We start from the raw sequence: 27,552 nt of genomic DNA on the forward strand, positions 1-27,552 counted from the left end.
CGCGGGGCCCGAGGACGAGGCAGGTGCCGAGGTAACGCCAAGACGGCAGCGCCCAGCCGGCTGCTCCCCCTTCGCGTGCCTCCCGGCCGGGCGGAGAAAGGCGGTTCGGCCGGCACCCCGGGCCAGCCCCTGCCGCGCTCTCCCCGCGGCCGAGCCAGCCCGGCGCTGGGCGCCGCCTCGCGCCGGGGCCGCGCGCAGGCGCCGCCGGCGGCGGCTGGCTGGTTCGCGACATGGCGGCGCTGCGCGTGCTGCGGCGGGCGGCGGGGGCGCCGCTGCGCCGGGCCGCCTCAGCGGGCCGCCCGCCCTCCGTGCCCGAGCGCATCGAGGAGAAGCGCCGCGCCGCGCTGCTCGGCGGCGGCCAGGGCCGCATCGACGCCCAGCACAAGCGGGTGAGCCGCGGGCGGGGGCGAGACGAGCGCCTTCCCCCACCGCCCCCGCGGCGCGGCCCCGCCGCCGCCGCCGCCGCCGCCGGGTCCGTAATGGGGCGCTTCCGCTTCGCGACAGGCACGGCGGGGAGGGGTAGTCGCAGCGGCAGCGGACGCCGGCCCGGGACCCGCTGTCTGCGGGGTAGGCAGGGAAAGGTAGGGGGGCCGGAAACCCCGGGGCGCCCGGGCACAGGCCGGGGCGGCTTCGCGGTTCAGTTGGAGCGGCCCTTTTGCGGGGGAGCTTTACTGAAGTGGCGTTAAAGGCTGCGTTACCTGTTACTTCGGGCGGAAGGAAAGGGTAATTCGTTTACTTCAGCTCTGTCCCCAAGGTTGGCTGTGGTGCGCACGCGTGAGGGGTAGCACCGGCAAAAGTTGCAGCTTCTGCCTGCCGCGCGGTGGTTGAGTTCTGCGCCGCGTAACGCTTGGCTGGGCCTGGCGACGCACCATCCCGCGCAGCTTCGTCCGTTACGCTGCTGTTGCAAATCTGAGCTGGTCTTCTGTCAGATGGGAGCAAAGAGCTAGAAGAGTGGAAGTAAGGCGGAGGAAAGGGCTGGTGGGAAGGGTGGCAACAGCTGGGTTTTTAGTCTCGTCTCTCTTTTTCTGAATTTAGGCAATGCTGAGGAGGGTGGCAGCATAGTTTTCCTGTTTCTGGTGATTGTTTCTTGCGGGGGTGCAAGGACCCAGTGGTGCCATGATGGGTTGTAGGCATCAAGGAGATAGTAGTAGCCGTTCGCGTGAAGGCTACGTGAATGATCCGTTCACCCATCAGCGGTTTCCCTCCCGCGGTTACGCAACATCTGAAAAGACTTACAGTCTCACTGAGTTACATCTAGGACACTGACAGACCAACATGCAAGCATTTCTGCATGTCTGGGGGTCTCAGACATCCTACGGTTTATATAAATTAAATCTATGGCTTACATTAGTCTTTGCTGCGTTTGTTGATTTTCGTGAACTTTTTGACCTACTGGTCAGAAGTTTTGTAGAGAAGCCGAGCTGTGTTTTAACGTCATGTTGAGGTGGGGTCGTGCCATCCCCTGAAGAAGGCAACCCAGTTGCCCTGACCTTTGCAGGCAGGTGCTTACCTGGGTTGGAAGTAACAGATTTTTTTTGGAAGGTTAAGATAAAAAGAACTTTACAATCATTTATTACTGCATGGCATCATCAGTACTGAGCAAGGAACACATGTATATGGTCAATTGATTTATGTTCTTGGCTGTTACGCTACTTTTGCCCATACCAGTGTCCAGCAGAAAAAAGAACAAAAGGATTTTGTCAGAAAATCCCTGCAGGCTGTCATATTTCCTTTTTCCTCTCATTTGCTGCAGCCAAATATCAAGCATGGCAAATTGAGCCTTGAACTGTTGGTAAGGACTGGTTTACCTGTGGAAGGGTTCCATGTTTAAGAATAGAACAAAAGCCTTAATAGTGGCATTCAAATGTGTAGGCAAAAATAGCTGTGATGGTTTTATAGCTTGTTGAAAAGACTCAGATTTTCCTTTGTCTTGTGGTAGTGCTGCTCCAATAGTCAGTCCTCTTTGCAAAGCTTTCTTTTCTGGCTTGCATTATGTTTGTTTCTAAGGAAGATGATCACTATATAGGTTGCTTGCAGCTTTGGGGGCATGCAGTTGCTTAATGGTCCAAATGTAGCAGATCAAGAGAGGCTATGTTTGTTTAAGCTACATCTGCTGGTGGTCAGTAAACAGAGCCAGAACAACCTAATGGCTATATTAATTGTTGCTTGCTCCATTTCAGGGAAAGCTGACAGCAAGAGAACGAATTCTTCTGCTGTTGGACCCTGACAGTTTTGATGAATATGACATGTTTGTGGAACACAGATGTTCTGACTTTGGGATGGACTCTAGTAAGAATAAGGTAGTTTTATTTCATGTAACTCTTGTTTCTTTGTCCTCTGCTGTTTAACCAGCCAGCTGGTTGAAAATAGGGTCTTCTGTTCACATGTAATTTCTTTTATTTGTTTTGTTTCCTTTTTTGTGTGTGTGTGTTTTGCAAATTTCCTTTTATTAGTCCCAGTTTCCATTTAACAGTTTACATGATTTACTTTTCCATTGTCTAAACTAGATACCTTTTTTAATAAGGTCACCTGTTTGCTTCAAATATCTCCCCAGATATTATCTTAGATTTGTATTTTAAATAACAGAGGAGACTGCAGAGCTCTGTAGTTACAGCTTTGTCAATCAAGTCAGATATGAAGAATGAATATGGGTAGATACTTCTGCCTCCCTACAGGTAATGTTACACGATGAAATAACTCTGATCCATATTTATGCGTGCCAAGCTATAGTAATAAAATCCTGTAGGCCTTAAAATCAGATATGTTTGGAAATTCAAGCATTCATACTGGTCCATTAGCAAGTTGCAGTTTGCTTGCTTATGCAGTTTTCAGATATACGGCCGTGTATCCTAAACCAACGTGGTACATGAGGTTCATCATGTAGAGGGGCAATCTATGGCTCCCCAAAGTTCCTCACCATAACATTGATGCCTGATAAATTACTACACAGGAAAAGTATTTGGTTGCAATTTAATACAGAAAGGACCAACAAACATGCTGGGATGTGTAGGTGGCTAGTGCAGATGTGCCTATTCAGTGTTAATCTTCTGTAGCAAAAGTCCCGGTTCCCTGTAGAGTATTCAGGTTTGGGGTGTGGTGAGAAGCTGCTCCATATCTGCCACTGCTGAATGCTGCGTACAATGACTACAACTTCTGTTTATGTGGTTATTAAACCAGTTCATTGGTCTTCATTCCTTAAAGTTGGAGGGCTGCTTCCTATGGATGGGGGAGATCAGCAGTCTTCCACCATGAGCAGCTGGGTCATTGGGAACCAGCAAAGGTGTAGGATTAGTGTTTGTTTCAGTAGCCAGGAGGCTGATGGGTCTTCATGCTGGGAAGGATGTCATGCTAAACCTTCTCCCCTCAACGAGTGTACAAGCAAAGATCTTTGCTTCCTTAAGGAATTTTTTACTCTTTTCCCTAGCAAACTGAAATAACTGCTATGCTGCCTCTCTTCATACTCCTCAATGCTGCATCCCACAGAGCTGATAGCAAATTACTGTTCCCGAAGACAGGAGGAGTACCAAAGTCCTGATAGTGACAAGAGGATTAATTTTTTTCCTTGTCCTTCAGAATTCCACCTTTCTGTGAGCTGCAGATAGTGTTTACAGAGCACAGTTTCACAACAGATGACCTAACTGTGGCCAATGAGCTGGAATATTAGTTTAGCATTGAATTTCTCTGAGTTCCTGGAACTTTCTGAAGGTAGGGTGAGATTTGTACTCACATCCCGGCCACTCTACAGGCTGCTTAGGCTTTTAGGAGTCTTCTATGCAAGTCAGTGGCTGGATCTACAGGTGTGTTTCCTGCTGTTCTGTGTGCCAAGAACCAAGAGTTGGTAGAAGTGCTGTCTGTGCAGCCTGAGAAAAGTCCCCAGACTTGTATGACCTTCCTGAGAACAGATAACCTTGAGCATAAATGGCACTGAGAGGGGCCCTGCACAACATACTCTTTTTTTTTTTTTTTCTCCTTTTTTTTTCTTTCTTTCTTCTGCCAAACAGCAAAAAGCATTTAAATGCCTGGAATTCTTTTATGACAGTCCAGTGAAGTTCCTTTTCTACTGTTGTCTTGAAAGACTTCTGAATATTTCCTTTACTAAAAAGTGAGACAACATTGATAAGCAGATTTTAAGATTCACAGGCTCCATTTTCTCTTCCAGCTCTTTCTTTCTTCCCTTATTTACAGAGTGAAAAATAGGACAGGTCACGCTGTCATTTGGGGTGACTGTAGTTATATTTTTTGACCTTTCCAGGGTTGTTGTTTTCCCTGTATCAACACCTCAGGAAAGTTTTGTGTGCTGTGTCCATTCTTTCAAAAACATCAGCTGGTCTTAAAAGATCTCCTGTCTCGAAGGACATGATTTGCCTTAACTCCAGATGCGCTGAAATTTGAGGGGAAACTGTAAAATTCACTAATCTTTACACTAATGCGCAACTAATGTGGTATTACTCTAGTTTTCCTTTCCAGGGCTGTTGGAAATCTTTGTAGAGCTCCCGCTGCAAACATGATAGACCAGTCCTTTCAGAGAATCAGTCTTATGGTTCAACTTGATACTCAGTGTAAATTTATGGGGTTTTTAGTGGACGTCATTGCTGCTTTTGATTTTTTTAAAGATTTTTATTTTTAATGAATTTGTTTTCTAATGCAGTATCCTGGAGACAGTGTGGTGACGGGCCGTGGACGGATTAATGGGAGACTGGCTTATGTTTTCAGTCAGGTATGGTTTTGCTTGTTGTTTTTTAAATAGCATGAACTTATCCTTTGAAATAAATTCACAATATTCAGTGCGACCACGTAGCAACGTACCTCTTTACCTTTCTGCGAATATGCATAAGATAGACATAAGATTGTGTGGGAGGAAGCAGGGCACCTTCAGACAAGAAGCAGCAAAAAAGCATTTTTAAAAACTTTGTTGGGTGATAAATGAAGTTGTGACAAGGGCGAGATGAGTGATGAATGCAGAGCCAGCGGTAATGTTTTGAAAAAGCAAACTGTTATTACTTCAGTGTAATATCATTGGATATTGATAAGCTGAGAGACTAGAGGAGTCCGCCCCAAAACATGTTTTTGCTAACCAAGAATTGAATTAATGGAGAAGTCACTGAGCGCTGTGTGCTTAAAGCAATTGCAGGCTTTGACTCTGTCCCTGCAGTTGGATATGCGTGGGTGAGCTCCTGCAGGCCTGTGAAGACCTGCGAGTGTCAGTGGAGGGCTTTGTGAGTTCCAAGAACCATCTTCTGGGTTTCAGGCTGCAGAATGGGGGCTGTTTGCTGGAGATGTCCACTGGAATTGCAGTGAGTGGAATTCATGACAGAGGGCACTTGAGCAACCTTGAATTGTTTCTGAGGTTTGAACTCTCTGATTAGTTGAAGGAATTGTGATAGACAGCATATAAATAGACAGATAGATAAAATATACCTTTTATGTTAAAATAAAAATATTTTAGAGGAAACACCATAGGTAGAGATTTATCTTGGTTAGCCTTAACACTGTGGAAGAAAGGTTTTCTTTCAGATTGTTGGTAACTGCTTCTCTGTTCTGGGCCACAAAGTAGCCTTTGTTCAGTTTGCTATCATGGCCAAAATGATTGTTGCTTTGTGACCTTGGAGCAATTTGTACACCCTGCCTTTTTTGTCTTGGATATGTAGTTCTTCCAAGGAAGGACACTGATATGTGGGCCTGAACATAAGACAGGAACCAAACACAGACCTTAATTTGAGAAGAATACAAGTAGAGGGGAGTTTTTATATTAAAAGAATTTAAATGTGCCCCTTCATGACACACCTCTTGGTTTTTTTGTATTTATAGTTAAAGATCTTTTTCCCCCTCCAAACTGAGCTGCCGCCGGAGATGTTTTTTCTTTTTTGGTTCAACTGCTAGTCATAGTCATGCTGTTCTCTGTCCACACAGTTTTTAGGGCTTCTTTGAGAGTAAGACTTGGTGGGAATGCATGGGAGAAACTCACCAGAAGTTGGCTCTGAGCTCTACTGGTGCCAGTAGGTGTTAATATCCCCTTTTTCTTCTGGATCAGTCACAGGGCCTCTGTTGCTTGTTAAAGAACTTGCTGCTCAGGCCTAGGGGTAGCACCAGTAGTCAGTTTTGGCTGGCAGTCCCCACAGGACCCATAAAAGAATGTTCAGCTCTTGGAGCATAACTCGTTAATATAGAACAATGGCATATTTTCAGTTCTTTATTTCTGCCTGTTTGCAGGCATATCTTACTGCTGCTCCTTGCAGTGGGACCCTCCTCACAGTTGAAACTTCTCCAGATTACTTCAGTATTGATGATGCCAATGGAAGAGGAACATACATTTATAGAAAGAGAGAATGTTTCTGTGAAGGAAAAAAAAAAAAGCAAATGAGACATAGTAATTTTGTGATTTTTAACATGGAATCCACTGGCAAATGTGTTAAAAGGATCTTTTTCTTTGTAAAGGAGGCTTGGATTGAACAGGATTGATCTGTAGGCTGCACTGAGGGAGCCAGGTTGGTTTGGAGCAGCATACCAAATACAGAGCATTGTAGGATTATAGTATTTACTTGCAAAATTTTACAACACTTTACTGAAATGATTCTTTCCCTAATCTAAAAATTTGTTTTCCCTCCAGGATTTTACTGTATTTGGAGGCAGTTTATCTGGAGCTCATGCCCAGAAGATCTGCAAGGTAATATTTCACAGGAGAAAATAAACCAAAAAGTTGTCAGTGTCCTTTTTTCCATCTGTTGTGTTAATGACTCTGGAGAAAATGATGTGTGACTGACTTTAGTTGACTCTGGCGTACATCATGGCAACCTGAAAATGCCTACCTCCTCATGTCAGTTAAGATGTGAAAGCACAGGTGAGCAGAGAGGTACCCTTTGGAAGTTTTTCAAATATAAGAGAGCTTTTCCAAGTAATATACACTTTGTTTAGATTAAGTTGCCTTTTCTAACTGTGCTACAAGAGAGACTTGCAAAGTACAAAGGTAAATTAACTAGCCATTGTCTACTGGAGAAATGTGAAATGACTTGGGAGAAACTTCTATAAACAGTGCTATGTAGAAGTGTGTAATATTTATAAAAAGCAAATGTAGCAAGTAAACAATCTGAAGATAAACAGTTTTACAACGTGGAGGTCACCTTGATACTCAGAGCTTCTGTTATCAGGCACTTGTGGCTATTTATTCTCATTTGTCTGCTTGTCTCACTGGAAAAGCTGGTGTTTGAATCCCAGGGCTGGGAAGGGCAAGAACTTTGTCGTGCATGAGTGTTCAGTGGTATGGGCTGGTGAAAACTTCCTGAATTTTCTTGCTATGGAATCAGAAACAAGGTTTTTGGCGTGCAAAGCCTTTTCTCCTGATGGAAATAACTATTTTTTTTGGCATAGGCTCTTCAGTAGCGTCGAGGTAGAAAACTAGAAAACATGAAGACTTTGGGCTGGGTAACAATTACTTGACTTTACCGAGTCGTGATATTGGGAAAGACTTAATATTAACCTTTCACATTGGAGCTTTGCAGTGTCTCTTTGTGTTGGGGAGGGATGTAATGGTACTGGAATATTGGGATGTTTTCTACTTTTTTTTTTTATCTCTTATTTCTAAAGAAGCAGGGAGAGTGCTGGTAGCAGAACTAGAAAAAAATGTGAGTCCTTCCTAGTTGGTACTGTTCTTGGTTGGCATCAATGTCAGTGTGTCCTGATTACAGCTGGGATAGAGTTAATTGTCTTCCTAATAGCTGGTACAGTGCTGTGTTTTGAGTTCAGTATGAGAAGAATGTTGGTAACACTGATGTTTTCAGTTGTTGCTAAGTAGTGTTTAGACTAAAGTCAAGGATTTTTCAGCTTCTCAAGCCCAGCCAGGGAGAAAGCAGGAGGGGCACAAGAAGTTGGGAGGGGACACGGCCAGGGCAGCTGACCCAAACTAGCCAAAGGGGTATTCCATACCGTGGGACGTCCCATCTAGTATATAAACTGAGGGGAAGGGGGAGCTGGGGGGGATCTCTGCTTGGGGATTAACTGGATGTCGATTGGCGGGTGGTGAGCAATTGCATTGTGCATCATTTGTATATTCCAATCCTTTTATTATTACTGCTGTCATTTTATTAGTGTTATCATTGTCATTAGTTTTTTCTTTTCTGTTCTATTAAACTGTTCTTATCTCAACCCCCAAGTTTTACTTTTTCAGATTTTCTCCCCCATCCCACTGGGTGGGTGGGGGGGTGAGTGAGCGGCTGCATGGTGCTTAGTTGCTAGCTGGAGTTAAACCATGACACAGTGGTAGGCTCTGGATGCATCAATTGCTTTGGGGCTCAGAGTCTTTGAGGCTGCAGCCTGGGCAGTGGAGAGCTCAAAAAAGACTGCGTAGTGTATCTGTTTCACTTCTCTTAGTTCTTCTTGTTGGGCTGAATTCTGGGAAGCAGAAATCTGTTCTGAGAGAGACCATCTTGGCTCCTGCAAACCTTATTGGTGGCTTAAGGGATGTAAAATGTCATGGAACATGGAAGTGAACTTGCTCTCCCTTAGCTGGACTTCCCTGGAGATCTGCCCATTTGGTGGTAATCCTTTCCCATTTGGGATTTTTTCCAGGAGTTGCAGAGAGGTAGCAGTATTTGGCATCTTGCAGCAAAGCTCCAAGCTAGGTAGGTCTGGGCTACAGATTGCCTGTTGCTTTTGCAGAAGAGCCGTGTGGTCTTTCAGACCACATTAAATACCTGTAATCATTCCCCTGAAGCAGCAGAGATTCAGTGTGGCTCTTTGAGAGTAACATGTGCCCACTTGTGGTGGGAAACACTTTAAAGCCATTGTGTGCAACTGTGATGTCATGTTTCAAGACAATCGTTGAGTCCATGAGATGAAGAAAAAATGTTTTTGAGACTGAATCCTGAAACGTTCCCTATGAATACTGGTATGGCAAAAAAATGTCTGGTCTCAAATTCATGGACACATTTTCAGTAGTCTGAATGGTGTTCTAGGAAGAACTTCAGTATCTGCAAAAGCCTTGAAATAAATAATTATTTCATATATAAAGCCCTGCAAAATGTGTCAGTGAAATTGTTTCACTAACCTGTCCTGATAGGTTGACAGGCCTCCTGGAAAGAAGCAATAAATGTCAACTCAACTCATTTTTAATAAGGCATTTGATAATGGCTTGTGTAGCATTCACATAAGCAAACAAGACCACTTGTGGCTCACAGAGCCTGTTTGCAGTCCACACAGATGCTTTTAAAATGTGGGATTGTATTTAAAAGTCATTCTGTATGTCTGCCACAGCGATATTTCAACTTTTAAATGGACGTCCAGGCACAAAGCATGAAGAACCCCTGTTTTACTTTGAATGACTGCACATAGGAACAAAACCAATTTAGAATTGTACGGAGAGAGTTGTCACCGATTCATTCTCAGGCTGGCATTTTGTACTCCTGGGATACTATTGATTTGAATGGGACTGAGTATGCTTACTGTGTTTCTAGGCAATGTAAAATTCAAGGTTGATGCTGCAAGCACTCTGAAAGACAGGACTGAAGTTCTAAAAATCTTAGTAAATTAAAGATTGTCTGAAATAATATGCAATTCTGTAACAATAGTTGAAAGGGCTAATACTGGGCAGAGAAAAGTAACTTTGAAATTCAAAATGGGGATTGACTGACAATATGTAGCTTTATGGAAAATTATTTAGGAGCTAAAGCAGATCTTAATGTTAAAGCAGATCTTAACGTAATATGCCCATGCTGTAGTGTTATGAAAATGGCAAATATTTTACTGGGATCTAATAAGCAGGAATAATTTATGTAAGGAATGTAAGGAATTAAATCCTCCCACTTAAGCCTATGCTGGGGTACTGTGTATGATCTTGAGGCAAGTACCAAAAATGATCAGAAGGCTAGAAAATGGGACGTAGAAAGAACAGTGTGACTCAATTGATGGTGTTGGGGCTAGAAACACGAAGGGAAATATGAAGAGTGAGGGGAGATGTGAGGTATTTTAATGTTTATGAAGGTAGAGGCAAAGAAGTAGTTAATTGCTCTCCCTGTCTACTATATCAAGAAAGAAGCAATGTTTCTAAATTTCCAGAGGAAAGATTTAGTTTAGTCTTCTCAAAGAACTTCTTAGAAGGATAATCAAGCATTAGAATATACTGCTTAGGGAGATTACACAATTGCCAGTGCAATAAACTTTTAAGATCAGATTAGACATATGAAGGAGTGTTTAAGGTGCAGTTGAGACCTCTTATGAACAGGGAGAGATTGGACCTCTCTGGTCCAAACTCCTGTGGTAGTGTCACTTAGCACAGGGTTTGGATAATGCAGTGTGAGTATGGAGTGCATGGCTATAAAGCAGGTAAATATTAAAGGTCATGAGAGGGATTAAATGTGTATCTTTTAGCCCCTAGTCTGAATAAGTCAAAACATGATACCCCAGTAAGCAGTTAGTGACTGTGATAGTTAATACAAATAAAGGAGAAGCTGAGTGGTATGTAGGGAGTTTGAATTCTGGCATGTATGGATTTTTTTCTAGGGGATGTACGCTTTGGGGTTGGTTGCTTTGGGGTTGGTTGCTTTGGGGTTTTACCTTAGCTAGGTCAATAATGAGGAGTCTGTATTCATCACCAGGTCATGGATCAAGCTGCCATGGTTGGAGCACCTGTGATTGGGCTGAATGACTCTGGAGGAGCCCGTATCCAGGAGGGAGTGGAGTCCTTGGCTGGCTATGCAGATATATTTTTGGTAAGTAGGCTGCTGGATGACCAGGAAGCTTGGCATCCACAAAGATGGACAAAATCTTTCTCTACTCAAGTTGGTGTTTGTAAGTAAATTTCAGGTTATCCATCATCCTATTTCAGGCAGTGTTATCTGCTTGATAAAGCAGCGTATATGAGGGCTTGTGAGACCTGGACTGTCCTTTTGGTTTTCTTCTTGGCTTTGGGCACATTACTGTACCTCTTAGTTTCATTTACCCATCTGTTAAACAAGAGTAATGCTGAGCCTTGTAAAACACTGTGATCCAATGCAAAGCTCTGTAGGCGTTGCACTATACGGTGAGCTTTGTCGTAAGAATGAATTCACTTAAAACAGTTCTTTTAGGGTTACTTTCTGATTCACACTAATGTATAGATTGCCCGTGTTGGGATGTAATTTCCCTTGTGTGTTTATCCACCATCAGCTGTCCTGGTGCCTCCTCTGAAATACAGACATGTTAAGAATTTCACACAGCAGATTTGTTTTCAGTAGGGCTGATAAAAGGTGAAAGATTTCCACTGCAGAAAGGGGGACTTAAAGTAAATCAACCACTATGCACTTGAAGAAAATGAGAAACTTGGATAAGAAGCACCAAGTGCCTGTTCTGTCAAGGGGTCAGTGGGGAAAAAAAGGGTGAGGAAAAAGAAAAGAAGATGCAAATCAGACATTTCTGTTCAAAGAACAGTATGCAGGACAAGGGAACCTGTTAACCTTACCATTTGGGGACACGCAGTACTGATTGGACTGGTGAAAATTTTATATTTCTACAATATTTTTGTGGCTAATGCAAAAAATTTTCGTCTAGATGCACTACTGTTGTTTTTTTGTGTTTTTTTTTTTTTTTCATTTTTACTGAAATGACATTGTTATATGCCTGCCAGAACATACAGTTTTAAAGTAAGTGCACAAAACAAACACAATTGTGCTTTCAGTAGGAATGCAAGGAGGTGGGATGACAAGTTAGATGCTAACAGTATTTTGGATTAGTGCAATCTGGGATGATGCAGTCAAACAGTTACAGAAGTCAATTGTAATCCAGTTGAGCAATGAGCAATGTAAACATTTTTTTGGACAACATACCATCCATATTGGTGGACAGCAGTAATTCACCATTGTGTAAAACTCAATTCAGTGCAGAAGTCTGATTTTAAAAGAATCTCTGCCTGGTTAGTAAAGCTTGCTTCTACTGCTGAGCGATAGCGTACCTATATATTCAAATTTCAGGTATATACACTTCTTACTACTCCAGGCTCTGAAGTTTTTGCCCCTGCAGCATCTGTTGAGGTCGCACATTCCATCTTCCTTTGCAATTATTGCATGGTATATGAAATCAAATGTATGGGAACAGAAAGAAGCAAAGCAGTATAGCAAAGAAATTATTTTGGTTCTATTTGCATCAAGACATTCTGTCCAGGTATTTGTCTCCCAGTAAATAAAGCAAGCTGTCCTCTCCTGTTTGTGATTGTGAATTCTTACAGAATCTATAGACTTAAAGATGCACATTTTTGGTAAAACTAGATGTCTTTTCTATTGCAGAGAAATGTTCTGTGTTCTGGGGTAGTTCCACAGATCTCCCTCATTATGGGCCCTTGTGCTGGTGGAGCTGTGTATTCGCCTGCTTTAACTGATTTCACGTTCATGGTGAAGGTAAGGGTGGAGTATATCCTGACGTGCTGCTGCTAACATTGCTTACATACAAACTGACCCCATGTGAAGGTTTTGGTTTTCTGAGATGGTCTCCTGCTTTGGATTAAGCTTCTTTTCATGAAAAGTCAAGAAAAACTTTCCTAAATAACGTGTGGGTAACTGCATTTTCGGTGGATTTTTTAATGTAATGCATTAAGGATTTTTAAGAAATGTGTCCCTATGTTCTGCTGTTTTCTTATTTTGGGGAAAGGCTCTACAGACTGTGGCTTTTCCTTAAGTGCTTTTGCAGCTTGAGTCTAGCATGTACCGTCTGGTTTTGCTTTTTTCCCTCCCCCAGGATACATCCTATCTATTCATCACTGGCCCAGATGTAGTTAAGTCTGTTACCAATGAAGATGTCACCCAAGAGCAGCTTGGGGGTGCAAAGACGCACACTTCTGTATCTGGTGAGAACTGGGTAGTTTATGTAACATACTAATTGTTCTTTAAAGTAAATGACTTGGTTCTAGCTGAACAGCTGATTGTCTAATACATATTTTTTGTACTCGTGAGTGTCACTTGAGTCTAAGTGATAAAACTCTACTTAAGCATAGGTTCTTACTCTTTATAGGGCTCTCTTGCTGGTCCTTTTTAGTAATGGAAAACAAAACAGGAAAATGGGACTGTGGAGAGTTATGGGATTTGGAAGAGAAAGTGGCAAATCCACAAAAAGATTCTAGAAGTGGGAAGATTGTCAGAGGGCAGGGCTTAGCAAAGCCAGCTTGGTATGGTGTGGGATTTTCTGTTTGTTGTCCAGAAATTTGCATGGGTTGAAAGATTCTTAACAATCCCTTCTTTGCTTACTAACATGATTGATTGAACCTCTTAACTATAAACGGAGTGGCAATGTGAGATGAAGTGCTTTTTTCTTTTCCCTTCTGGGAAAACTTGGTAACTCGTGAATCTTCTTGAGGCTTAAAATGACTGTGGGATCTCAAATTCTATCTGAACTGAACTGGTGATGAACCAAAACCACACACACAGACACTGCTCAGATCCAGCATTTATAAAAGAACTTGCAGTCCAAAGCTTGAGAGCAGCACAGTAACCTGGATTGAATGCCAGAAGGCTGGGACCCAGCTAGGTCTGTGACAGCTGATAAACCAGTTCACAGTATTTTAAATATGAGATCAACAATTCAGACCTGTTAAGGAGGAAGTCTGATACGGCCACACATTTTCTAGATATTTTCAGCTGGTCAAATTTGGTGGCTTAAAAATCCCGATTGTTACTAGCTCGGGTTTAAAAATTCTTGCTGTTACTTCTTTGTATCTTTATTGGTACATACTTGCAAATGAAACCTTAATTTCAATAACTGCTTAACTGTTTCTTTCCAGGAGTCGCGCACAGAGCCTTTGAGAACGATATAGATGCTCTACTTAATCTCCGAGAGTTCTTTAATTATTTACCTCTTAGCAACCATGATCCAGCTCCAGTCCGTGAATGCCATGATCCCAGGTAAGAGGAGACTGGCTGAGATCCGTGGTCTCTGTCCACCAAATTTCATGGCTTCTCTGGCTCAAGGGGTGTAAAGAAATGAGTGTTTTGTGCCTGGGATCTTGGCTGATAATTCTGCATTGTGGTGTGTGAGTATGGGAAGTGTTTCAACATGCATGTTTACATACATGTTTATCAGTTCTCACAGAAAAAAAATTAATTTGTTTTGATTTTCTGAAAGCAATGTTATGCAGGCTGTGTACAGAATATGGGGAAGAGTAATGTCTGTACAGGTGGGCTGTCACAGTCCCTTAAAACAAGCGAGCGAGGCAGAAAATAGCACAGTGAACAAAAGTGGGGAGAACTTGCCCTCCTTTGTCAGTTCATGTGTCTGTTGGGTAACTTCTATTGGTTAAGGTTAGAGGTGGGGAAGCAACAAGGAGCCAAAGTAGGCTGAAAGTTTCATGTATTAGGTACTTGTCTGTCAGGCTCAGTGTGTAGTTGGCAACGTAACAAAGGAAGGACTTCAGCCCTTTCAAGAGGGCAAAACCAGCAACCGTCTGGACTTTTATCAGAGAATTCTTCCAAGAGATAGAGGGACAGCCAGAGAGCCAGCACAGGACTGTTTGAGTAGACAGCCTTGCTAGTGGTGTTGGAGATGGAGAATGTCAATGGAGTAAAAGCATTTTGACCTGAGATCCAGCTGCACCCCCAGTTCAGCCCTTTCTGCAGGGAACCCCTAAGAGGTTGTCGCCCTCTCCTGTACAGGAGCTGCTCCTGAAATTGTTCCTTTCAGTTCTACAGATGTGTGTGATGTATGTCTTGCGGTTCTTACACACATAAAGATTTTAACTTGTGAGTTGGGAAGCTTAGCTTCTCTTCATGCTTTACTGTTCTTTGTAATGTCTTTGAAACAATTTGTTTGTGGAGGGATTTTTCAGATCAATTTTACAAATCGCTGCTCTGGTACCTGAAATACATTTTTCACTATTAGCAAAATAAATTTGCCAATTGCTTTTAGAGAATGGTCAGACAGGTCCATTAGAAAATATTAGGACCAGTAACTAAGATGTTGATCTTTAAGAGTTTATTGAAGTGGAAGACTGTTCTGGGTTGATAGTGACAAACCACAGCAAATCTCTTCTGTTATTTGGTGACTTTTGGGGGGATTATCTCTGAGGTTATCATGTTCTTTCTAAGCATTCAACAGGTTATTTACCCTCTGTAACCCCATACTAGGATATTTACCCTCTGTAGACTTGAACGTGGTATCTTAATTTCATTAGAGAAACAACAGTCCGTTATTTTTAATCAAGGTATCTTATAATAGACAGTTTATTTTCTTGTGAGAAGCTGTCAGTTACGTTGTAGCTACTAATGTGTAAGAGAGTAGTTCTTTATTTTCTTAAGGGAGACATCTTTAATGTGGCACCAGATGTATTATTAGAGGATCACAGTGCAATAAATGCTCAATAATTTGTACTAAAAACTTCAATTTAATAGCCTTTATACATGTGAAGACAGATCTATTTTTTAAATTTTCCTGTTTTTATAGCAGCATCTCCAATGTTTCTCCCATTTGTGGTCTTAATGCTTACATTGGTAATATTTCACCTGGACATAGTGACATCTTAATAGACTCCTTTTACTTTGAATTGATGTGTTCGATCCTTACCGTTGCTCCAGTTGAAGCCCATTCCTCTAGAGTAATTTCTTTCTTATTGCATTATTTTCACACCACAAAAAATTGCTATGAATAATGCAAATTAAATGTAACATACTTTTGTCTTCATTGTTAAGTCCAGAGGCGGGTGGGTTTTGTTTGTTGTTTTTTTCTTTTTTCTTTCGGTAGGTAGGTTCTTTGTGTTGTTGAAAAATGTCAGTCCTGGTTGCTGAAACTTCTGTCGGTTGGAGTTTTTGACATCAGTAGCCTGGGTTCTAAAGAGTTAGAAGGTTTCTTATAGTACCTAGTTGACTAATGGTGAATATGTCCTCTACCTTTTGAAGGGTGCCTACTTCATTGCATTTGGTATATTCTATGGTACGATTTTACCTTTTTGTGTCGTTGACTATAAACAAATTTAGTTTCTTCTAAAGCCTGAAGTATGCATATAAATTTCTGGAAATTATTGGTAACCAAGTACTGTTTCCCTTTTGTATTGAATGAAAACCAATATCAATCTGGGTGATGGTGTCTCCAGCTGTCGCAGGCTTCAGATGACTGCTTTGATGATGAGCAGCAGTTCCTGATAAGTGGGATCTGTAAGAAAGACACTTCTCGATCTCATAAGTCCAGTGACTTTGCTAGCAAGCTCCACATGTCCGTTATCTGTGATGATTTGAAGGAGATTTTGAAACTTGTGATATCCTGGGTAATGTCTTCATTTTAATGGTGGTTATTCATTTTAATGTCATTACAATTTCCCTCAGTACTCTACAGCACTGTGAATTTATGGGAACAATAATTTCATTTTTCCACTTTCCTTATCCTTTGGGATACCACAGGTAACAGACAGAACTTGGAGCACGTTCCTATCTACTCTATGGATAAGAAAAAGTTTTACAGTCTTCTGTAGCCTGGGGTTTAGTATGTTAAAATTGGTTGCTTTCATCAGATTAAGGTTTCATTATATCATTTTATGGAAATAAAATACTCTTAATCATGTGGAAAAAATACTTGAAGTGTTGCTGTCAGTTTTATTCTATTAATAGGTGTATCTCCTACCCTCTCAGCAAGGAGATGTGCCTCTCTCTAGTCATGTGTATGTGAGGGAGCACAGAGACAGCCCTGGGGCTTGCATTATTAGTTTTTGCCCAGTTTTGACAAACTGCAGATCACTTCAGTTTTAAATTGGATTTCTAGAGCCTTGTGCTGTCTTGTTTTAAATGCACTAAATCACAGCATTGTTAAAATAGTAATTCAACAAGAACTCCACAGAAACACCATTTATAACAAAAATAGATCAGTATTTTTATGGAATAGCACAAATATAATACTCCCTGAAGTCTTCTCAGTGGTGACTCATAAAAATTGACACCCCCCCATGGGGACTGTGAATGAATCCAAAGACCCAGTGAATGCTAACACTTGCAGGTCCCTAGTGAAGCTAGTATGATTAAAGATAGAGGTAAATGATAGCATCAGCTGCTAATGGGGAGGCAGCATTTTTGTTAAATGTAAAGCTCCCCATGAAGTGCATCACTGTGAGTTAAGCAGAGTAACAGTAAAGATTGTTTAAACAAAGCCGTTAAACTGAGGAAGCTGAGAGTGGATGTGCATTCCTCACCCATGAATCTCTGCTTGTTTGGTGGCAGGGGAAATAAGTATGGAAAGGTTTCCTATGGTTAAGTGTATTTAAAATCGCAAGCGCACAACGCGGGCAGGGAAAGGATCAGAGCTGTAAATGTGCAGTGGATCCAGGTATGTGACAGGAAACCTTGCTCTGCCATTCGGAGAAACCATTTTGCCCATCCAGCTGTGAGGACCTGCCTAAGCAGGCTCTTCTGCTTCTGCCACTTAACACTCGTTCTACCAAATCTTTTTCTCCATGGCTGAATTGTGCGCCCCAGCGCAGTGTCCCAGGTGCCTCCAGTACCCCTTGCAGCCTGCCGTTTGTAGTGGCTGCCTGCCTGCTTCTCAAGTTCCCTGCTGATACTATGCCTGTGTTGTGTTGGGCTCTTCTAGTTAAAGAGGAGAAGTAGTATTTCCAGGAGATGGATCTGTAAGTAGAGGTGCCTGTAGAAGAGACGTCTCCTTCAGGAAGAGGTTGGCCAGGCTTTTGTCCTCCTGGCCTATGAGGGCTGAGTGGCCTGAGGCACAGCTGGCGGAGATGAAGAAGCCTGTTTCTTTTTCCCATACTTCGGAAGCAGTTCCCATCAAGTCTCTGAGAGGTGGAATCGTTTACCTGCATTTTTGGTCTTGGTGTTCATCTGATCTGTAAACATTGCTGCTCATGCTTACTTATTTTCTGCAGTGACCGTTTGGTTCCTGAGCTGGACATGCTTGTCCCAATGGAATCTACTAAAGCCTACGATATGCTGGATATCATACACTCTGTAAGTCTGCTAATGTGAGCATTGTTGAGATTAATATGGATATGTTATATTCTGTGTGTAAATAACTGAAAGAAACCAATAGAATGGCACTGAAGATACACTTTTTTAGTCTTCATAAGTCACTCTTTTTACCTGTGTAGTAGCTGTGAATAAAGGGACAACAAACAACTGCAGAAAAAAAGATTTTAGCAGATCAAAGGAATACTAGGATTTGTTTTCAAGATACATCATCCTGTATGCTATATGCATAACTGTACAGATGAAAGATACTGTAAATCAGTCTTCTCTCTGGGGTCGAAATCCCCTCCCCCCTTGTCTTGAGTTCTATCACTTGCCCCCCTCCCTGCACCTTGCTACTACTGTCTTGAATTCTGCCACTTTTTTATAAAAGGTAATGAACTATATAGATGCATTCAAAGATTTACCCATCTCTGTTTAGTCTAAGAGACAGTTACATACACGGACAGTACAAGAATATTTTTTTTAATTACAAGTCAAGCACTTGGAAGCTTGGCAACTCCAATGTTAAAGTTTCATTAAGTGAGGCAGATCTCCTGGGAGGGTGGCAGGAAAGGAAACATCTTACTGTTTTTTAAAAAAACTGAAAGCTAATATTGCAATGTATAAATAATGGAGGCCTTATTAAAGCAACATAGGCAGTGTGGTAATTCTCTTGCCTAACTTTGAGTACTTCACTCTTCCAGTTTTAACAACTCAGTACATTACAAGTGCTCAGGCAGAGAACACAGTTGTAAAAGCAGTTTTATCACATGAATCTGTTACAGCCCCCTGTAGAGCACCCTGAGGGGCTGAATTTTGAATATTAAAATGTCCACCTGCTGCTTCTACCCCTCAGATGTTGAATGGCAGATGACCCAGGGTTCTGAGGTAGATGATGAAGCTAGGAATAACTCCGTTTCACAGGCAGCACATACAAATGAGGGGAGTTCAGCTGTGTTTGTAGGACCTTTACAAATGTCTCCTTTCACTATTTTATTTCACTGTCTCTCCCCGCACACTCATTCAGCTAACACATTTCAGTTTGCAGCTGGCTGCATTTAGCCTCATTTTAGTGCAGAAACCAAGCTCAGGATGTTTTTAATCTCTGGATTCTTCCATTCTGAGTTTCAGTACTGCCTGTTCCAAGTTAAAAGGTGGCATTTAAAAAAAAATTCTTAAGTGAATTAGGGAAAGAAGCCCCAAACCCTCCCACAGACTTTGAGACATATTAAGGAAAGAAATAAAACTACTTTAATAATGCTTTGGTTTTTCACAACTTTTCATTTGCCTCAGTCTCAGAAATGACTGGCAAACTGCAATCAACAGACAAAGTTATCATGAACAGTTGAAAACAAGGAATTCTAGTAGAAAACACTAAGCAGCTATGTATAGGTGTCGCTACTGCTCCATGTATAATTATGATCTCTTTTGAACATGTGAATTTTGATACTGCTTTATACGCCAGTGGATGTCACTTTGCAGAGCACAGGCTGGAACGTCAACCCCAGAGAGAAGCACAGCTACCAAGGGTTCGTGGTTCCGGATAGCTGTGTTTGATGTAGTGCCTGTATTCATCTACTGCAGATCAGAGCGTTCCTCCGTTCTCTGCTGTACGTGCTGTCAGTGACTTTGGGGGAGGTGGATGCAGCAGAGTGTGCTGGATTGGCCTCTGAACTTGCAAAGAAATAAGAATATCTATTAAACGTGTCATGGAGAGTTTCTGAGCTCCATGAAGGACTGTTTGCTTTTTATCGCTGGAAATTGTTCCTTAGAAGCGTAGTCTGCCAATAATTAAGTTGCGAGAAAGAAGTTCTGAACATCTGATCTGAAGTTTTAATTTGTTACAAGCTAGCAAAAAAGGCTCACAACAGAGGAAATGTCATAAAGATGTTTTCTGATGGAATGCTTAAGTGGCAGTTTTGATGATGAGTGTAGTACCAGTTAATTCCTGGAATGAAGGCTGCAAAGACGACTAAAAGGTTTCTTTCTTCCTTTTTTTTTTTTTAAATGCTGCAAATTCTGAAATCTTTTATAAGTTCTGATACTAACATAACTGATTTTGTGTTTGCCTGTGTATATAAATACACATATATATGTCTGTCCTCATAAGGGCTCTGCCTAACTCTCACCCTCGCAGATTGCTGATGAAAGGGAATTCTTCGAGATCATGCCTTCCTATGCCAGAAACATTGTTGTTGGATTTGCCAGGATGAATGGACGAACTGTTGGGATAGTGGGCAACCAACCCAAAGTAGCATCAGGTTTGTACGAATCCAGTGTGAAACTTTTTAACAGTGTTTGTGCCTCCTCTCTGTTTTGTCTTTTTTTTTTTTTTCTTCTTCTTCATCCTTTTTAAAGCTGTCTGTCTATGGGATTAACTGTTTATGTTTTGTATGACCCTTCCACTCACTCATACTCACTATGTTTTTTTTCTACCACGTTCTTTGTCTTGAATCTTACTGTAATGCAGCTGTGACATTGTAAAACTGAAAACCAGTTAATTTCTTTAGTGGATCAACAAGGTGATCTTGCTCACAGGTAAGTAGACTGCTGTATCCAGCACAAGAGGATTGGTAGGAGCATACGAACAGGGTGGGCAGAAGACCACCACTTACTTGGCAGCAGCCTGCAATTAAGTGGATTAAGCATAATATGGAAGCTGCATACTTACTTCCCCAGCATTAAAATGCCTAAAACTTTTCTGTAGGTGAGGTAACTTTTTTTTTTTCCAACTTGCAGAACAATGCAAAGCTTTCAGATATATAAGTGTGGGTCTCTTGACCTCAGATAATTTAGATACGAAGTTACAACATGTAGCTATAGTTAAGATCACCCTTTTTAACTGTTAAGGGATTTTGTTCTTTCTTCTTAACCAGGTAATTTCTGAAGTGAATTTCACCAATCAGAACTTTCAGTGTTGCTCCTTGGTTTTGATTTTTGTGCCTTTTTGTTTAGGAAGATGCAATGATCCAGTATGATGTTTTATTCTTTTGTAATCTTTACAAGATATGACTATCGAGACAGGCAGCAGGTTTTAATATTACATTAGTCTTCATTTGATATTCTGAATTTTAACAAAGATTTTTACTGTTTCACATAGATGCTTTCACAAAAAATGTGTTCCAGTTTAATATAATAGGACATAATATAATTCTAAATGACATTGAAACAGAGCAGAAAGACTTTGCAGTGTGTTTACCAAAAATGCTCATCTTTCTCAAAATATTAGTGAACCATTTAATACTGGGTTTTGTTTTGGTTTTTTTAAATGGAGAACTCTAGCCTTTCAATACAACTGATCTGAAAAATACCATTAAAGAGAAAATTACAGAAAAATATTTTAAATTACAAGATTATAATTAAACTGCTAGGTTTTAGGATAGAAAGTCTCTACACATAGTGGTCAGAAAAATGAAATGAGTGTCTGTTACATGTAGCTTGTATTCTAATCTTAGTTCTAAACTAGCAAAACTTCATGGCAGATTATCTCCACATTATCTGCAGATAAGCTTTTTTGTTTTGTTTTAAGATGACAATACAGCTAAAATAAAAGCGTGATTTTGAGATTGCCGTGAATTACGGCCATTAGTAGATCATTGGAATTGTTAACACCTTACTGTTTTCTTAATTTTAGGGTGCTTAGACATAAATTCCTCTGTGAAAGGAGCCCGCTTTGTTCGGTTCTGCGATGCTTTCAACATACCACTGATTACTTTTGTGGATGTTCCTGGATTTTTGCCAGGTATGCCTTGCCATTATATTTCAGATCGCTGCAGGGTGGTGGTGTTAAAAACCCATTTAAAAAGCTCTGTGAGAAGACCTTTACTGTAGTAGCCTTCAATAAGCCAGGTTTTGAAATCCCACTTTTTGGGACTCTGTATTCTAAGTACAGAAATCATCTCAAAAGGATACTGAAACATGCAAGAAATTGCAGGAAAATGAAGTAAATACCTAACTATGCCACTAATGTTGCTGTTGGTGTCTTGTGAGATCACAAAGCTTTGCTGGACTTCCTTGAGGAGAGGGCCAGTTCATGCAGTAAGTCAGTGCTGAGATTTTTAGCAGTCTGATAGAGATGCTGGGACGACCATTTTGCCAGGGCCACGCGTGTGCGTGTATCACAATCTGGAAAACTCTGTCCTACTGTCTGGGATCCCAGTGCAAGTGCAAAGCTGTGACTGTGGCCTGTCCAAGAAAAAAACCTGTGTTCTCTGGAGATGCTGCCCTTGCCCTAAATGACACGGAAGTTACACTGTTTGCTTTATTATAATGAGACTCTGTATCCCTTTAAATGCTCAGCTGTTCTGTTCAGATGCTGTTTTATTTATATGCCTATATGCTTGTTTGTGTGGTACCAGAAGGCCCTGCAAAGACTCCAACAGGCTGTTTCCAAGCCCTCTGGACAGGATCACAGGAGGGCGAGAGTGTTAGCACTGCTGATTCCCCTGTGGGCAGGGAGACCACTGGGCAGGCAGCACTGAGGGCACCACGAAGATGCATTCCAACAAATCTGCTCCGCACTGGAGTTACTGAACTCATACAGGCCCAGGTTGCTATCCAGGCTTTGCTGCAGCAGAGAAACTGTCTGCCTCATCCGCTAGCTTCATCTGCTGTACTTAATGCCCAAATGTGTAAAAGGATGAAGCTATAGGGGAAAAAAAATTACGTCCTTGGTTGCTAGTGATGTAGTTACACACAAACCCCCTCCCTCTAGCTTTGAAAGCTTAGGTTCTTTCATGCTCCAAGGCATTTTTTCAGATAAAAATGCCCATGATTTAGAAGCTTCTGGTGAATCAGTAAGGAAAGGTCTGAGATTAGACAGCATAGACTCTATGAGCCATTAATGTTAAAATGATCTATTAGAAAACAGGTTGTGAGAGGAATATGAATATTATACTGATAAACATGCTCAGTTTTTCATACAATTGAACATAAAGTTAAAATTGTTGTATGAACCAAGTTTACAAAGCCTCTACAGCTATCAAAGCATCAAAATGTCACTAGTCAACATTCCAGTTCTTATTTTAATACAATGTATTTGGTGTGTTTTAACAAGGCAATGTAGAGCGTATCAACAGAACCTCCCTCTTCTCTCTTGCCCTCTCTTTCTCTCCTGCTGTAGACAGACCCTACTCATCTGATGTGGACCAAGCAGCAGCTTAGATCACTTCAGGGTGATCTACACTAGATTTGGACAGTTGCTGAGAATTCACGAACAAAGCTATTTCCATATAGCCAATGAAAAGTCGTAATTTAATATTGCATATCAGAATGTTGGTTTGAAAGTAGATAACTGGAGGATAAATAGAAGTAGAGGAAGCTGGAGAGGAGATCTGAGGCTTAATAGTGATCCTAAACTGTTGTATTTTAAGGAGTTTGGCAATGTTAGTACATTAGCATTAGAAATTTCAGATTAAGTAGTAAATTCTGAGGGTGTTGATCACTTCATTTCCCTGTTCAGTAGAGAAGAAGAGTCTGTCACACTGGCTTACAGGTGTATGAAACATTTCCCAGTGTTAGTGACACAAACACTTTAAATAGCCCCCAATGTAATAGGTGTGCTCAGAGATGACATTTAAGGCATTCATATCCAGTAGCTGGATAAAAACACACATTTAAAACAAGTCTGGGACTGAATCTATGGCCAGAAAAGAGTTTATGTTAATAGGCCATGAGTGACAGTGTAAATAGTTCAAGTAACAGTTGAACTGAGCTTGCTACTGTGTTCTAAGTGTGAATTAGAAACAGAGGCTGTGACTAGATCAGAGGGTCTCTGGGTGATCCCCAGCTGCTGGGTTTAGGCTGAGCATCCCAACTGTGGTCAGACTGCTTCTTGGGATAAGAAGATGTGGCTGTTTGCTGCTGCTGGGAAGGTTCTGCAGGCTTGACAAGTCCCACTGGCTGGAGGGCAATGCAAGAACCAAAGGTGAAATTGCTGCTGAGAACAGATGTTTGTACGTGTAGGCATAAACTACTAGACACTCAAATTACACATGAGGGGAAGCATTAAAGTCAAGCCACCAAACAGACTACCAAATAAGTTATTAAAAAAACCCCCAAAAAACCTCACAAAAGAGCTTTTATTTAACCTCTTAGAGTACTCTTTAGAGTACTCTTAGAGTGCTTGGAGGAAGACTAGGATAGGTCTTTGGTATAGTAGCCAAGCTGCCTTTCAGTACAGTCTGGAAAAAAAAAGGGAATTTGGAAGAGCAGGGTTCTGGGGAAGTGAATTGAGGTTGTGTTCTTTCACTGCTAGTCACATTTGGAGTCTTGAAAATGATGTAACTGTATTTTGTTCCTAGGAAGATACCATCTGGTGAGTGTTACTGTTCTGTGACCTTATATACAAATATACACTGCTTTTGGTGAGAGATTTTTTGTAGAGTTGCTCAGCATCTTAAGGAGAACGTGGCCTAGCTGTTAACAGTTCTGGTTGTTGTTAGGTTTGCTGTGGGTAATGGATGACGACAATTGCCAAACTGCATATGGGGTTTTTGTGAATTCCCTGGAGTGAAAACAATTATTTGTCATTTGTAGGTACAGCTCAGGAGTATGGTGGAATCATACGTCATGGTGCAAAACTACTGTTTGCCTTTGCAGAGGCAACTGTGCCTAAAATTACTATCATCACCAGAAAGGTAAGTTGGCACAATTACATGGTGTTCTTTCAGAGTTCCTGTTTTCACTCGTAGCAATTTTAGTTATCCATCTGTCCCACTTCTGCTTTATATCGTTTTCACATCTCCATTTGTCCCATCTGGTAACACCTCTTTGTGTTGGGTTACAAGAGGCCATTTCTTTTATTCTCAGACTATTACCTCAGTTCCTTCATTCCTTTTGTCTCTGCACTCCTCTGAAATTGCATGTTCCTGCTCTCCGCTTTCTCCCCAGAATGCCTTCAGTCAAGTGTTTGTCCTGTCTCACTGAGGACATGCTACCTGCCTGCACACAGCTAATCCTTGTGATCTTCTTTCCCTGTTCTTGCCACTTCATTCCCCTTTTCCAATACCGGTGCTGATTTTGTCTGTCTTCTGCTGTGTCTGCAGATTTAACGCTCGTGTGGTTTCTCTTCTTCCATATACTTCCGCTATTGTCTACTTAATTTTCTTCCCTTCTCTTGTTTTATAAGGTATCTATCTGACCACCATGCTGCCATAAGCTCTGGGGATCTTTGGGGTCCTAAAAGGCTTAGCTTTTTTTTCCTTGCTGGTCTGCCCCTCCTGCTTGTTTTTCTGATAGGCTTTTGACTTATCACAGCAAAAAGAAAAAAAGAACTTTCCCTCTTTCTGTCCCTTTTCAGAAGAATCAGAGAAGGCATATTACCATCCTTTAATTCCCAAGCTTGCAGCCTTGCTGTAATTTTCAGTAATGCCTTGAAGCGGACTGTGCTGCGGTTTGCTCTGCAGTATCTGTTCATCACTGCTCTCTGGACTACTTCCAGTACCAGAGTGGAGCACTGCAGAGTCCGAACGCTGCGTTCCCTGGCCAGGAGATTCTAGAAGCACGCTGACTGGTTGGTTTGTGTGCGTGTGTGGGGTGCACGTTGAGGCCTGCTGTGCCAGATACACAATTCCTCTCTACCTGCCATCCAGAATGGTCTTGGTTACCACCGGCGCCCTTCCTTGCTTTTTTATGGTTCTAGCTGCAGAGGCTTGGTCTAGTCTTAAGAGATTGTTGGAGCAAAATGGAGGTGCTTGTGCTCTTTCAGGTAAAGTTTAGCCTTGCTTGCCTGTCTTTGGAATAGTAAAAGCTGCAAGAGGAAGGTAGGCTATTGCTGCTGCGAGGTCACTTCACACTAATTAATCCCTTGGTTTTTGTTCCAGGCTTATGGGGGTGCCTATGATGTGATGAGTTCAAAGCATTTAAGAGGAGATGCAAATTATGCCTGGCCTACTGCAGAGGTGGCAGTGATGGGTGCAAAGGTAAATCCAGGCTGATGCTCATGCTGGTGCGCAGCAGCCATCGGCGCCTTTATAGTGCCACAGAGGTGGCCTAGCAAGATGAGGACAAGTGGTATTTTCTCTGAAGCAGCTTACCTGAATGCACATTTGTATACTGTGGGGGCGGGAAGGGGCTGGTAAAGCAGACTGCCATCCTCTATATGGACTAAATTACTGTCACCAACCTGCAGACTTGATCTTTCTAGGGTGCTGTCCAGATCATTTTCAGAGGTAAAGAGGCAGATGCAGAGGCAGAATATGTGGATAAGTTTGCAAACCCCTTTCCTGCCGCCATGAGAGGTATGGTTATCTTGCACATTGTGTCCTCCAAGTTTGCCATTGCACATAGATAAATTTGTAGCTGCTAATGAGTAAGTTAATTAGGCAAGACGTTTGTATGTGAATCAGAGAGGTGATGCTTAACCATAGCTTGTGCCTGTGATGGAAAAACACATGTAGACAAAAAACATCTTCAGAAGGAAAGAGGCTGGTGAGATGTGGGCACTGCACTGAAAAGCATCTTTTCAATTTTGTAGATACTAGAAAGCATCTCAAAACTCAGCCAGCCTTTTTCTTAAAAGTACAGGTGCTTTGATGATCTGTTACACAGTTCTAGATACAAACCAGTGGCCTTAAGAAAGGGTCAATCTAGTTCAGTTCGGTGACGTTCCCCAGGACTCTTCAGGGTGAATTTTTCCACTTTCTACTTCTAAATTTTACTTCCAGCTTTAAAGCATTAACTGTGCTCTAGAAGGCAGCTCTGTAGGCTCTGGAGTCAGCTCCCTCAGTTTCCAGTTTCTGTCCTCCAAACTCTGTTGATTGGTTTTGTACTTCATTTAAATCCCGTTAATAGTGCCACAGAGCTGGGAAGACTTAGCCGCTGTTTTCCCACCACCACAAACAATATGTACAGTGTTGCTCCCTCTGGTTTTGCAGTAGGCTATCTAATACTGCTGTTTGAGCCAGAAAAAACAGATTCCTGCACGTGCAAAGTCAAGGGATGTCTCTTCTAATCAACATTTCTGAACCTTTAAATTAGACTAACAGTAGCAGATGGAAGGAAAGGGTATGTCTAAAACTTTGCAGTAACAGGTGCAGTACTCGGTGAGTGAAGCCCCCTCAACATCTTTTGGCTTGCTAACTTTTGCAAAAATTAAAAACCCAAATGTTTCTGATTTAAAAACTATTGACACAGGAATATTTCCTTTTCAGGCTATTTTAAATTAATTTCTTAAGTTAATTGGTAACTGGTGAACTCTTTATTCCAAATATTGTTTTGATTTTTCTAATTTACATTATAACCTAGATATAGAGAAGGCTGAGAGGCAAACACTTCATGGTTGGTCAGGGGAAGGTTTGTTGGGGTTTTTTTTGTGGTTTGTTTTTTACAGGGTTTGTTGATGATATCATCCAACCTTCGACCACCCGTGTGCGCATCTGCCATGACCTAGATGTGCTGGCTAGTAAAACACAGTCCAGTCCCTGGAAGAAACATGCTAATATCCCGCTGTGAGTGTAAGGAGGGGCTTGGCCGGGCTGGAAGACATGGCCTTATTCTGACCACGGATACTCTGTGTTTAAGTGGAGGTCTGCTTTGCAATGGAAGTATTTCTTTTCATTTTGATTTTGCTAACAACCATCAATAAATCATAGTACATATTTAATTTCATCTCTGTTCATCTCTGTAAACCCTTTTTGGTGGTTTAATAATCAACACAACC

The 27,552-nt window shown here is 41.7% G+C and overlaps 1 protein-coding gene across 3 annotated transcripts; it reads left to right on the plus strand.

The window, feature by feature from the left end:
- The first annotated feature begins 218 nt into the window (after positions 1 to 218).
- PCCB (propionyl-CoA carboxylase subunit beta) lies at positions 219 to 27,495 on the plus strand. 3 transcript variants are annotated; one of them, XM_049803278.1, is made up of 15 exons: positions 219 to 389; positions 2,181 to 2,300; positions 4,649 to 4,717; positions 6,608 to 6,664; positions 10,587 to 10,700; positions 12,249 to 12,359; positions 12,697 to 12,805; positions 13,736 to 13,856; positions 17,810 to 17,891; positions 20,029 to 20,152; positions 21,526 to 21,633; positions 24,429 to 24,529; positions 25,715 to 25,813; positions 26,038 to 26,131; positions 27,223 to 27,495. In XM_049803278.1, exons 1-15 carry the CDS (start codon positions 231 to 233, stop codon positions 27,342 to 27,344), a joined length of 1,590 nt encoding a protein of 529 aa, XP_049659235.1. In that variant the 5' UTR covers positions 219 to 230; the 3' UTR covers positions 27,345 to 27,495. The 3 variants fall into 3 exon arrangements, with proteins under 3 accessions (XP_049659235.1, XP_049659237.1, XP_049659236.1); XM_049803280.1 differs by lacking the exon at positions 219 to 389 and adding an exon at positions 625 to 723; XM_049803279.1 differs by lacking the exon at positions 219 to 389 and adding an exon at positions 794 to 957.
- Positions 27,496 to 27,552: the final 57 nt, after the last annotated feature.

Source organism: Accipiter gentilis, chromosome 6 (assembly GCF_929443795.1).
Source record: "Accipiter gentilis chromosome 6, bAccGen1.1, whole genome shotgun sequence".
In the NCBI taxonomy this organism is placed as follows: Eukaryota; Metazoa; Chordata; class Aves; order Accipitriformes; family Accipitridae; genus Astur; species Astur gentilis.

Excerpts from the sequence above, each read along its gene's own strand:
- PCCB (XM_049803278.1), top strand. The coding sequence starts at position 231 with ATGGCGGCGCTGCGCGTGCTGCGGCGGGCGGCGGGGGCGCCGCTGCGC. Across the intron at positions 2,301-4,648 it reads TGGACTCTAGTAAGAATAAG|TATCCTGGAGACAGTGTGGT; the intron begins GTAGTTTTATTT and ends TTTCTAATGCAG. Across the intron at positions 20,153-21,525 it reads CCAACCCAAAGTAGCATCAG|GGTGCTTAGACATAAATTCC; the intron begins GTTTGTACGAAT and ends TCTTAATTTTAG.